Genomic DNA, 12,438 nt, shown 5'->3' with positions numbered 1-12,438 from the left:
GTTAAAAAGCAGAAGAGGCCGGCAGTCCTAAAATCTGGCTTTGTAGCCTGGAGCGCTTTGGAGCAGTATTTCTAAGCCTGTTGGTCGCGACCCACACGGGGCTTGCGGGAACAGAAGATCACGCGAACAAACTTGAAAAATGGCGTCTCCTTTAAAGCGGGGAAATGGAGGGTTTTCCCTGGCCGGCTGGGGGGGGGCACTGGGCGGGGACTGGCCATGGGTGTTTACAAACGGGTCTTGCTACAACGGGGGCGAGAAATGCTGCTTCAGGGCGCAGGTTGCGGAGGAGGCTGCGGCTACCCGCAGCGCAGAGCTGTGGCAGGTGCGACATTGTGCTCTCCAGTCGGCGGCGATTCTGGTGCTATCTTTCAGACGGGCTTTGAGCCCCCGTGGAGGGGGGAACTCGGCCCCGCCTGCACAGCCTCCGCTGCGCCGCCAGTGTGCGCCGCCTGAACACAAGCCCTCCAGCTGGGCAGGAGGGAAGCAGCCCCCCCACCCCGGCACCCTGCGTCACGAGCGGCTCAGCCAATGCGCGCAGCCGCCGCCGCCAGGCGCCTAGCTCTAGCGATGCTCCCTTTCGCGGTAGCTCCGCCCTCTCCCCCCCACCTCGTACTACCCGCGCGGGGCGGGGCTTGCTACGCACGTACGGAAGCTGCGCCCTGCGGACGCGCTGACGCCGGAGGTGAAGGTGGTAGCGGCCGCGTGCGGAGGTCGCGGGGACTGGGTGAGTCGGAGCTCGCGTGTCCGACGCGACTACTTCACTGGGGCCTCTCCCCCCACCCCCCTGCTGGGGCGCTGCTCAGGGGCAGCGGGAGGCCTGAGCTCGCCGCCGCGCGCATGCCCCTCCCCCCCACCGCACACCAGTTCCCCGCCCTTTGCCGCTGCCCTGGCTGCTGGCGCGGCGGCCGCGAGGAGACCGGGCTCCCAAGTTTGAAGGGAAGGGCCGGGGGTTTCTTTTGCTTTCTCAGCTGCAGATGGCGAAGAGCCTGAGGAGCAAGTGGAAGCGGAAGATGCGGGCGCAGAAGCGGCAGAAGAACGGCCCCAAGGAGCTGGCGCGCCTGAAGGACGTCCTGAAAGCTGGCGCCCTCCTGCGTGAGGTGCAGGATGTGGCCACCCTGGTCCCGCCGCAGAAGGTCCAGGCTCCCGGGGGTGAGTCCGTTCATCTTGAGCGTGAGGGCTCCGTGCCTGGGCCTCCAGCACGCCTCCGCGGGACGCGCTGTCCCAGACCGGTCTCTGCTAGTGCTGGTTATGCTCCCCCTGCTGCCGTGACCAGGGCCCCGGGCCCTCGCCCTCTTGCTGTCGCTGTGAATTGGTGTAGGTGCTGCTTTTTCCCTTGCGCAGGGACACACCGACCATGCTGCTGTCGAGGCAGTGCATCAGCTGTTGCAGGTTCCTGCTTACTGCAGGTCGTTCAAGTGGTTCTCGAGCCTGTCGGGCTTCAGCGTTTGGGAGCTATCCTGGGGTGCTCAGCCCCAGGCCGTGGGCTAAACCAGTGTTACTCGCTCTGCCAGGCTCCCCACAGCTACAAAGATTTGGCACTGGGGACAGGGTTAATTGCTGCTCCCCTACTGCCAAACTTCTGTACCTGTGGGAAGGCTGCAGGGCTGGATAAGTCAGTCCTGCATGCTCAGTCAGGCAGACAAGGCTGGAATGGTTTGGGCCCAAATCCTAGCACACAGTGGTGAGCCAGGGTGGTGCAGGGCCTGATCTGGGCACGTAGGGCCCAACTCTGTGCTCCAACGCCATGAGGCATTCAGCCTGCAGGCTCTGATCCACACCACGTATCCCGCCCACAGGTTATCCAAAAAGATGAGCACCACTGATCTATGCTACGGGGTTCTACGTGTTTTATTATTTCTATAAATTAAGAGTGCACGTAATGGGTTTTCTAGCATGTCTCCAACTTTTCTTAAGCTGCTCTGCTATCCCTGTCTTTCGGATATTTCCAGCCTTCCCTTTCCCAGTGGTGGCAGTTTTTTGGCCTCTGCAGGTTTTCTAGCCACCAGTGGTGCTCTGTGCCATTCCTTATTGGCCCTTTCTGATTTTCATTTAAATCATTTGATGAACTGGAAGATTCCTGAAAACTGCTTAATTATTCTGTTGCAGCCAGACAGGGAAATGCTGTCAAGTAAGTGTAAGGGCATTGTTTTGCCCACTCTCTTTGAGGAGACAGGAATATACAGTTAATAATAATAATAATAATACTAGTTAGTTGTAACAGGATGGATAGCATCTTCCTAGGCCATTAGGCTCTTACTTAGATTGGTCCTTGCTTTGATGTCCACTCATTTATTCTGTGCATGGAAACTTGGCAACTTTGCTCTACCTTGGTACTCAGTTTTTCATTTCAGTTATCAGTATTTGTGAGGGGGAAAGTTGGTGTCTGTAATCTTGTCATTCTAAGTCACTGATACCATGCGCTCTATTGGTTCTCCCTTCTAACAGCTGCTCACATTGCTGATGCCTAAATTCCAAAAATCTGTACAGACACCCTCTGTTCTTCCATCGGGCATCTTCTGCCTCCAGCAGCTGGCACATTAAGTGGGATGGTCATTTCCCAGACTACACTTAAGGCAAATGTTGTTATGTCAAAGAAACAGGCCTTTGTGTTATTCGGGAATACAACTCCTTTCACTTTATTGAAACTCATGGCTCTGTATGAGGGCTAAACTGTCTGTGCAGCAAGATATTTTTTCTTGAATGTATGAAAGCAGAGTTTATTCCTATGTGAAACTGGTTTACTTATTTTATGACCTTAAATCCTTTTTTCTTTCTGTCCCCCCAGATCAAAACAAGATGGACACAGATCGTAAAAGAAACAAAAAGACTCTCCTAGATGAACACGGACAGTACCCAGTTTGGCTAAATCCCAGACAGCAGAAGAAACTTAAGGCAAAACGTGTTAAAGGAAAAAACAAGTCCAAGGTGGCCAAGGGACTGGCATGGTAGATTCTCACACAGGTGGAAAAGTGGACAAGAGATTTTATGTAGAAAGTAGAGACTGCTAAAGACTGTGTGTACAATCTGACTGGGCTCATCTGCCAAATACAATTATCATAACAGGTTGGGTTTTATTAAATCAGAAGCAGCTGAAAAGAATATCGTATTGAAAACTGCTTCATTCAAAAATAAAATGAACTAAAAATAGTGCTTTTGAATCGCCTTACCAATTTTGTATTTTCTCCTCTGCTTTGCAGAAGTCCATAAAACTTAATGTGCAGAAAATGGAGAGAGGGAATGAACTGGATAGAAATTTAATAAGTGAACCATAGCCCTAATAGCAGGTACATTTTTAAAAGCATTTAGTACTTTGAAAGTCTGTTTAATTTTCCCATAGAACATATTTTATGGAAAACCAATACATCAGTGAAACAATGTGACTTTTAAAGGGATGCTGTAAACAGAAATTTGAGTCACAACTCAAGACAAAAAAAAATAAAATTTGTTTTACTTGGATTTAAAAAAAAAAAATGTCCAGTAGAAATGGTTGCTTAAAATAAAGACATTTTCCATTAGTTTTTGTAACCCAAATGCTGCAGCACTGAGGAATTGAAATCAAAACTGATATGGTTGACATTCATTGTCCATCTGAGACAATGCAAAACCATGAGTAATAAGAAAGTAAGTTAGACTACAATTGTTCACAATGTTTAAAGTTTAAGTCAAGGTACATGTGTGTTGCAGTGCCCGTGTATTTTTAGTAGGTCAAGGTTCCCTCACAGTGGCATTTGCTTACTATGTTGCACCAAATAGACACAAGATTTCAAATGTTGTATGACTGTAGCAAATACCATTTAATTATATTTGCTTATGTGCTTTTGTATGTTACTGGGCAATAATATGTGGTGACAGATTCAAGATCTAGTTACCCTGTAATATTACCTTTTTACAATAAAACGCCGTCAAAGATGGAAACGGTTAGGGCGCTAGGCTAACAGTATGTTGCTCTCTGAAGATCCATGCAGAACCTGACTTGCAGGCAAGTCTATTTCTACTCTTGAACTGAAGTGCTCTGATTGCCTACTGATAACAGTCTGCAGCTGCTGTACAATTCTGATGTGATTAAATAGGAAATAGGCTTTATGCTTTTTGAAAACAAAGTTATACTAGCTTGAGGCACTTTGTGCTAAAACCAAGAAAGGTGGATGACTTGGTGTGGATTTCAGATTTTCTAAGGGACATATTTTATGAATTATGAAAGAATGATGTTTCTCTCTTCTATTGTGCAAGTAAAACCAACTGAAAATTATAAAAATGAAATTACTAGAATATGGGAGATGAAACCTGTGTATGTTCTGTTTTGATTATTCACTTTCGGTTATTGAAAGTTTTAATTTTATCAGGTCAGTTCAGTAACTTGACATTTACTTCTATGTTATGTAGCAGCATCAGTATATCTATCTCAACATCTATACTTCAGTAATGTATGTAGTGGATGCTATCACTCCCATAATGCTGTAAAACAGAAAGTGGTACTTTTAATTCAGTTTTTATTGTTAAGAGTTGTAGACTTTGCAGTTCAAAATTAGATGTGAAATGTTGGTGTCAAGATTTGAGCTCTCTTAAAAGCAGCTGGGGTTTCTGAGCTCCCTGTCTGTCTGGCTTCCCCTTCCCAGCCACAGAGTTTGGGGCAGTGCAGTGTGGCACAGCTTGCAGTGCTAGGGTAGCATGTGGAGTGGGGCACCCAAGAGGCACCATGCAGTGGAGAGGACCCTGTGGTGGGGAGCTAAGGGTAACATGGAGCATCCAAATGTGCGGTGTAGCAGGTGAAGAGCCATGGAGATGCACAGTGCAGTGCAGAGAGGCACCAGGGTGCATGGTACATCAAGAGGATGCATAGTATGGTGGTAGCAGCCTGTGCCCTGGACTTCTGCTGCTTCACTCTGGGCCCTGCCAGCACTGGCCCTAGTGCACTGGCACGGACCCTGCGCCTTGTGTGCCTGCTCACTGCCCCTTCCCCCAACCTGCCACAGCCATTTCCCTGATTTTCCCCCTGCCCACCAGCCAGCTGGCCGCTCTGGCACCACGCGGTTCCCAGCTGCAGCACCAAAGCCACAAGAGCTGCTGGGACATGATGCCAAAGCAGCAGTGGGGAATGGGTAAGTGGCAGGAGAGGGCAGCAGTGGCACATGGGGGCAAGTGGCAGTGAGCGGGAGCACGGGGCCCGGGCTTGCAGGAGTGCTGGTTCAGAGATGACAAACCCCATTGCTTAAAGGAGTACTTCCAAGGGGCAAAGGGAGGGACTTCTCGTGGCAAAGGTCAAGGGTTAGGGGGTGGGACTTCTGGTCCCAAGAAGGTGACCAGGGGGTGGAGCACCTGTCAAGGGGCAGGGCTGTCCATGTGGGCCTTGATGGCTTGCCAAAACTCAAGAAACAGCCCTCCGCCTGAAATAATTGCCCGCCCCTGTAGTGAAGTCAAGTGTGTAGCTGCTTTTTTACATACCTAAATATCTCTGTAAGTACCCTATATTTCTGTAAAACCAAGTATTGTCCATTAAGAGTTTCACTATGAATACTGAGAGGACAGAGATTCCAAGCTTTTGAAAACATTTAAATCACCTAGGAAGATGAAAGAGATTAAACAAATTTTAAGTGTACACAGGTTTCCCTTGTTTTATGCAGGTTCTTTATATGCCTGTTTGCTCATGCGATGAGCGTATTTAGACCCATAATTCATTATATGCAAGGTAAATTTGCTCTTATGTGATCAGCATAGATGACCCCCCTCCCCAGCAGGTAAGTCTCTGTGGGGGAAGGGAAAGGGCTATGGCCCCACTTGCCCCAGCCCTGGCTGCAGCAGCCCCGGGAGCAGCCGGCACCAATTGCCTGCAACCCCTGGGCTGCACTGTGCTACCCCTGTCCCCCCCACCCCGTGCCTAGGCTCCGGGTAAGTGCTACACCCTGTGCCATCCAGGGCTTCACTTGTCCGCACTCACCTCTGCTCCTAGGCTGTACCGTGCCCTAGTGCAGGCAGCTGGTATCGGCTGCTCCTGGGGTGCTCCAGCATGGGCTGGGGTGAGTGCAGACAAGCAGAGCCAGGGAGCAGCTACCACCAACTGCCTGTAGCAGCTCGGCTGCACCGTGCCCCAACCCCCCCCGGGGCTCTGCTGGTCCCCACTCACTCTTTCCCGTTCTGGAGCCGCCCCAGGAGTGGCCAGCTCCAGCTGTCTGTAGCAGCTGGGCTGCACTGTGCCCTGTTACACGCAGCTGGTGTCAGCTGCTCCCAGGGTTGCTCCAGCACAGGCTGGGGTGAGTGCAGACAGCGGAGCCCTGGGTGGTGCAGGGAGTGGCACTTGCCCTGGGAGCAGCTGACACCAGCTGCCTGTAGCAGCTAGGCTGCACTGTGCCCCAAACCTGGTGCAGCCAGGGCGGCCGTTGGAGCCAGGGCCTGGGTGAGTGCCATGCCTTGCACTGCCTGGGGCTCTGCTTGTCTGCACTCACCCTAGCCTATGCTAGAGTGGCCCTGAGAGCAGCTCACACCAGCTGCCTGTACCAGGCCACAGTGCAATTCCAGTGGCTGCAGGCAGCTGGTGTTGGCTGCTCTCGGGGCTGCTCCAGCATGGGAAGGCATGAGTGGGGACCAGCAGAGCCTTGGGGGGTTTGGGGCATGGTGCAGCCCAGCTACAAGCAGCTGGTGTCAGCTGCTCCAGGGGCTGGGGTGAGTGCTGTGCCCTGCACTGCTAGGGGCTCCGCTTGTCCACACTCACCCCAGCTGATGCTGGAGCAGCCCTGGAAGCAGCTGCACCAGCTAACTGCACCAGGGCAGCTACAGGCAGCTGGAGTAGGCTGTTCCTGGGGCTGCTGCAGCTGGGGCTGGGGTGAGTGCCTTTCTGTTCCCTCTGCTTTGCTGCCTTGTGCAGCCCTGGAAGCAGCACCCCTCCCCCTACTCCTTCCCTAATCCCAGCCTCCCTCCCGCCCTCCCTCACCACTATGGGAACCTATCCCCATTTGTTACATTGTAAAGTGCGTTTGCTTTATGCAAATTGGACTTATATGCCTTTCTCCGGGAATGCATCTACCGCATAAATCAAGGGAAACCTGTAGTTCAGGTCATGTCTGTTATGAGAATTTGGCCCTGGTTTTGCAGGCTGTATTTCACAAAGGTTTTGTCTGATCTTTTTCATGTGTCTGTACATGCACATGGGAAAACATTGCATGTATGATGGCCAGTTCTTCAAAATCCTTTCTGCAGGTTAGTGTCTTTAGAACCAAGGGAGTTTTCTAGGAACTTCTGGAAGTGTAAGGTAAGAGCTTTCTGTTTTGCTTGTATAACTTTCTTAATATAAAAGAAACTTTGGAGACCTATCTCCTGCCTCTTTTGCCAAGAAATTCCAGAAATGTAATATATTTCATTTAATGCACCAAATGACTTGATGGAAAATACATAGGAGAGACCAAACAACAACTGCGCACCAAAATGAACACACACCGGAAATCTATCAAAGACAGGAATACCCAATTACCTGTGGGGGCACATTTCTCACAAGAAAACCACTCCCTCTGATCTCTCAGTCCTGATCCTCAAAGGAAACTTACAAAACACTTCCCAGCAATGAGCCTATGAACTCCACTTCATCAACCTCCTGGATACTAAAAATCATGGACTAAATATAGACATTGGATTTATAACCTGCCTGACATCTGACTCCCCAGACACTTCACTATTCATCCCCCTTCTCTCCCTCCACACCCAGCCTGTCTCTCACCCATTGACTCCTCAAAGGGTGAGAGAGATATTCATGGGCTGCCTATCTTGTATGCATACCACCCCAGCCTCTGGCTTCTTTACTTTTCATTCCATCCAGGAAGAGCACACCTCAACTGCTGAAACTTCTCCAGCCTGATGAAGTGTTTTTGAACCTGAAAGCTTGCTTAAAAACTGTTTTCCAACTATTTAAGTTGGTTTAATAAAAGATATCAGATTCACCCAAAGAACCTTGTCTGCCATTTGATGTTTAAGCACCTGTGTTGGAGGCAGTACTTTAAGAGACCACAAGGGTTCAGGGGCTTATTTTAGTCGAACAAATTTGACTATGATCCTAGTTACTACCTTTTATGTTAGAGACATTTGAAAGATTAATTTTATGAAGCCTAGTGGCTATTTGTTAATAATGAAATTTGCAAGTTCTTATTAAGAAAATGTCAGTGACAATGGTTTTTATGTGATCTCTCTTTTCATGTATGCCTGTCTTTCAGAGCAAAAGATAGGAGTTGCCTACATCTGAATTAAACCTTGCATTCTCTCTACACGGAGTACCTGGACCTCCTGACAGTGTCACTAACCAGATTCCTTATGCATATTTACTGAAAAATGCAAACATCTTTTTACTAAAAAAAAGCATTTTTCATGTCCCATGGTACACATACCGCTCTCATGATAGTAAAGCACCTCTTCTAACCAGCTGATTCCCCCCAACATTCTGTACAGTTACACCTACAGTTACCTGAAAGCTGCCAAATTTGCAGTGTATGTTCAATCACTACAGCATGTCACCTGGAGTCTCACTGTTATTGTGACAGTGGACTGTCTACAAATGTTCTCTTCAGTGGAGATCTAGTTTTGTTGCAAATGCTTATTTTACTCTTGGGTACGTGTTGGCTTAGAGTTGTAGACTTTCTCATAATACATTTTACAGTTTTGCTTCCCTCAATCCTGAATGATTGAGAACAGCTTGGGGAAGATCAGAGCCATAGCAATCTCTGGGTGGCATAAGTAAACAATAGGAGGAACATGCATTTGCTAAAATGCAGGGGGGGGGTAGGGTAGGAGGACACTGTCTTGAGAGCCCTTGCTCATGAGACTTCCCAAAATTGGTCTAAAACTATCCACACCCCCATGAAACAGTGCATGTTTCTAGTCAGCTTTACAAATTTACAGATTTTAGAGAACTTATGAACAGAAAACTTTCAAGCAGAAAGCAATTAATGTAATCTACTGTCAGGCAAAGGAGTGGACCAGATGACCTCTGGAGAGGTCTCTTCTAGCCCTACTTCTCTATGACCATGATCTGGTGAGATAGAGAAATACTATTGAAGAATCCTAAAAATCAAGGACTATTATGTCAGGTTGTACAGAGAGGGAAATTGAAAGTCAAAATGATCACAGTCCCCCACAAGCTTGGGGCAGAGCTAGGAACTGAACCAGGCCAAGAACCTTGGTTTGGGATTTTTTTACACAATGTAGTTTGTCCTTCCTGAAATCATGAATGATGTGACATATGTATACCTTCTCTCAGTCGTGGTATTTGGCCATTTATTTTCATTGCATGAAAGTTTAGTAAACTTTCAAGAAACTTCCTGCTTGAAAAATATTTTCCTCAGTTGGATTGTCCAAACATTAACTCATATACTGTAGTTTTTTTCTAGACATTAAAAAAACCAAACAAAAACCTGCTTTACTTTAAATTTGGCATGTTGCTGGGCCAAGCCTTGCATATGCCCAGAAGAGGTAGCGTGTTACTTCAACCCGGCTTGCCTGATGTCTATAAAGATCAGGCACTTCAGTGGGGCTTTTTTGGTGATTTTTATCTAATAGCTGATTGAAACAGTTTTAGCTAAAAGGGGCCAAAAAGCCCTGCTGAAGGTCTTGATCTTTACAGATGCTGCAGAGCTGAATTGAAGTAATGTGCTGCTTTTTCCGGTAAAGTGCTTTATTTATTTATTTATTTTTAAAATCTGCAAGCAGCTGAGCTGGGTGTATTTGCTACAGCTCACCTAGAGATGTGTGTGTTCTTGCAGAAAAAAATATTAGGCTGGCCAGCAAATGGAACAGGGTGACCTTCATAGTAGTGAGTGATGTCATTTTTCTCCTATATGCCACTGTTTCAAATTTAACCTAGTAACATAAAGCTGTTACCATTTGGTAGCTGTTCGGTGAAGCCAGGTGAAGCCAAGATGGCTTCAAAGGTGCCCCACCCACCCTACCTGCAGGCACAACCCCAAATACGTTGGTGAGACAACTCTGAGCATCTCTTCTGCTCTCAGGAGCAGCTGCAGCAAGATGATGGCGTGTATGTCTTCATTAGTGAATTTCTAAGTTCAGTTTACCTAAGAGCACAAGTGGGAAGAACATGGGCAAGGCATATTTGGACCTGTCCAAGCTACCATGCACCACTGCCATGGTATAGACAAGCCACTGTGGGAAAATCTGGGCTGCTAGAGCTTGTTTTGTATCTGTGCTGTGAGGAAATAAAATCTCTCCCCTTATTTTGGCAAACACTACATTTGCTTTAAAGATATTGTCCAGTAGATGGCACCATGTGCATCAGATACAGGAACAGAGGAAGCCTGCTACTGCTTTCTAAACATTATTCAGCGAAAAATGAACTAATCAAGTATTTCTAAACAATTTTGGTTACTATTTTAAAACTCATTTCCAACATTCCAATGTTAAGAAAAGGAAATCCGGCTTAGTTTACTTATGCCTCTACTGTTTGGTCAACATTAACGCTAATTTTATGAAAACACTAAATGTGAGTTCTCTAAATAAAAACTAGGAACTCTCACAATGTTTTAAGCTGCTGCCAGCTTTTGGGTTTTTTACCCTTTTTGTTACTGTTTTGATATTTGTTGCTATAAAAGAACAGAATTCAGTATCAAATTATTAATATTTAATACTCATATTTTAATCTGAAAATATTTGTTTGATAGGAATGCCTTCCACTCTTATGGTTTTAAAGCATGTCCTTTTGTTATATAAATGGAACAATATTAGGAAATTTATTTTCCCAATATATTGTTCTATTTTTTGAAGTAAAGGTTTTGGGAAACTTTTAAATATTTACACGAGATTTTAAAAATAATCAGAGAAAGTAGAGTTGTTATCTGTAGTTTGCTTGTTTTATTTGAGTTTTCAAAAATCTTTGTGTGTCAACTGCTGCTCAAATATTGGGGCATAAAAACCAGAAAGTAAAACTGACCAAAAGCATAAGTAAAATGCCTGGGCTGTTTTCATTGTCCAAATGTAGTGATGTGCAACAATTTAAACCAGCAGTTTACATGATGACAAGCAAATCGGATTTTTTAAAGTCTTAAAGTATTATTAGCAGTGCAGGAAAAAAACATTTGTTATTTAAAAATGAATTATATCTTGACAGCCTCCCCCCCCCCCTCCATTAAAGTAAAAACATCATTTTTAAGAACTCAGAGAAAACAATTTTTGTTTTCATTTTTGCACTGAAGAAGCGGTTGTCCAGCAAACACTATTCCCATAACTACATAATTGATGGTAATTCAGAAAAGTAATTTCACTTTTAATTTTCAAGAGTATGTTACAAATACAAATATAAAATAAAGATGAAACCATTTTAAAAGTACAAAATGGAGTCCCTTTATAGAATCTTAAAAGACAAGACTTTTTCTTTTCAAAAAGGTAATTATTGACAAATGAGAATAATATAGCTCAACTAATTTACAGATTAATGTTTAAAACCAAGAGGCTCTACTAACTTGAATTAAAAAATCAGATTTAGTTAACATGAGCACCTGGATTTATACTTAGAAAGAAAAATATCATTTTAAAGACAATAATATATGCAGAATTCGTTTGCACTCATTTGTGCAATTAAAAATAAATTGGACATGGACACTGGAAACATGCATCCATTTTGGGATTTAATCCTGCGCTGTTTGAATCAACAGAATGTTGCTTTGGACTACTGTAGGTACAAGAATTAAACCCTAAAATAAGGCAAGATTTTAATGAAGAAAAGAAAACAGTTCTAAATAAATAAATGTAAAAAGTTTCTTTGAGACTCAAAACTTGTACTGAATTGAGTACATGGGAGGATTTGAAATTTGAGAACATTTCAAACAGAATATTTGCAGATAGTTATTTGTTGGCAGTGTAAGTAAAAACATCAGCTAAATTTTGACTATTTCTTACTTTTATTGAAGACCTCATCAACACAGAAAACAATGTGAAGAATATAGTTACTGGCTTACCCTGTTAACATAATTGTTGCATGAGAAACACAGAACCCTACAGTCCTCATTTGAAGAGTTAATTCCCTTTCAAATATAATATGAATTTGCTAGGGGAAGGAAATTAAATAATTTACAAAATTATTTTCCCAAGTACCTTTCTCAGTTAAACTGGGCTTGGATTCAGTGGCTTTTAATGAATTTGGATATGTTAACAGTGATTGGATCAGATCCAAATATAACTTGATGGGAAACCCATTAGTTTTCTTCCCTGAGGTTATACTAGAATCCCATCTGGTGATTGCTAATAAATCTAGATAGATTCTGAAAAAGGGGTTGTATTGGATTCCAGTGTAAATCAATGGGAGTGCAATTTCTTTAAGATTCATTCATTAACTTTAGCCAAGTTGAATCTTGACTTCCTTAAAACTTGATGAAGTAACCGTTTTAATTATAAAGTATGAAGTAATCTTATGAAGTATGAAATAACTTTATGAATTAACTATTTTAATTAATT

At 44.9% G+C, this 12,438-nt stretch overlaps 1 protein-coding gene across 1 annotated transcript; it reads left to right on the top strand.

The window, feature by feature from the left end:
- Positions 1 to 617: 617 nt before the first annotated feature.
- LLPH (LLP homolog, long-term synaptic facilitation factor) lies at positions 618 to 3,147 on the top strand. Its single transcript, XM_006259274.4, has 3 exons — positions 618 to 724; positions 969 to 1,149; positions 2,786 to 3,147. Exons 2-3 carry the CDS (start codon positions 975 to 977, stop codon positions 2,947 to 2,949), a joined length of 339 nt encoding a protein of 112 aa, XP_006259336.1. The 5' UTR covers positions 618 to 724; positions 969 to 974; the 3' UTR covers positions 2,950 to 3,147.
- The last annotated feature ends 9,291 nt before the right edge of the window (positions 3,148 to 12,438 follow it).

The sequence above is a fragment of the Alligator mississippiensis genome, chromosome 4 (assembly GCF_030867095.1).
Source record: "Alligator mississippiensis isolate rAllMis1 chromosome 4, rAllMis1, whole genome shotgun sequence".
In the NCBI taxonomy this organism is placed as follows: domain Eukaryota; kingdom Metazoa; phylum Chordata; order Crocodylia; family Alligatoridae; genus Alligator; species Alligator mississippiensis.
This window is presented reverse-complemented; position numbering and strand designations above follow the sequence as displayed.

Coding starts and splice junctions, on each gene's coding strand:
- LLPH (XM_006259274.4), top strand. CDS start 975: ATGGCGAAGAGCCTGAGGAGCAAGTGGAAGCGGAAGATGCGGGCGCAG. Junction 1,150..2,785: donor GAAGGTCCAGGCTCCCGGGG/GTGAGTCCGTTC, acceptor CTGTCCCCCCAG/ATCAAAACAAGATGGACACA.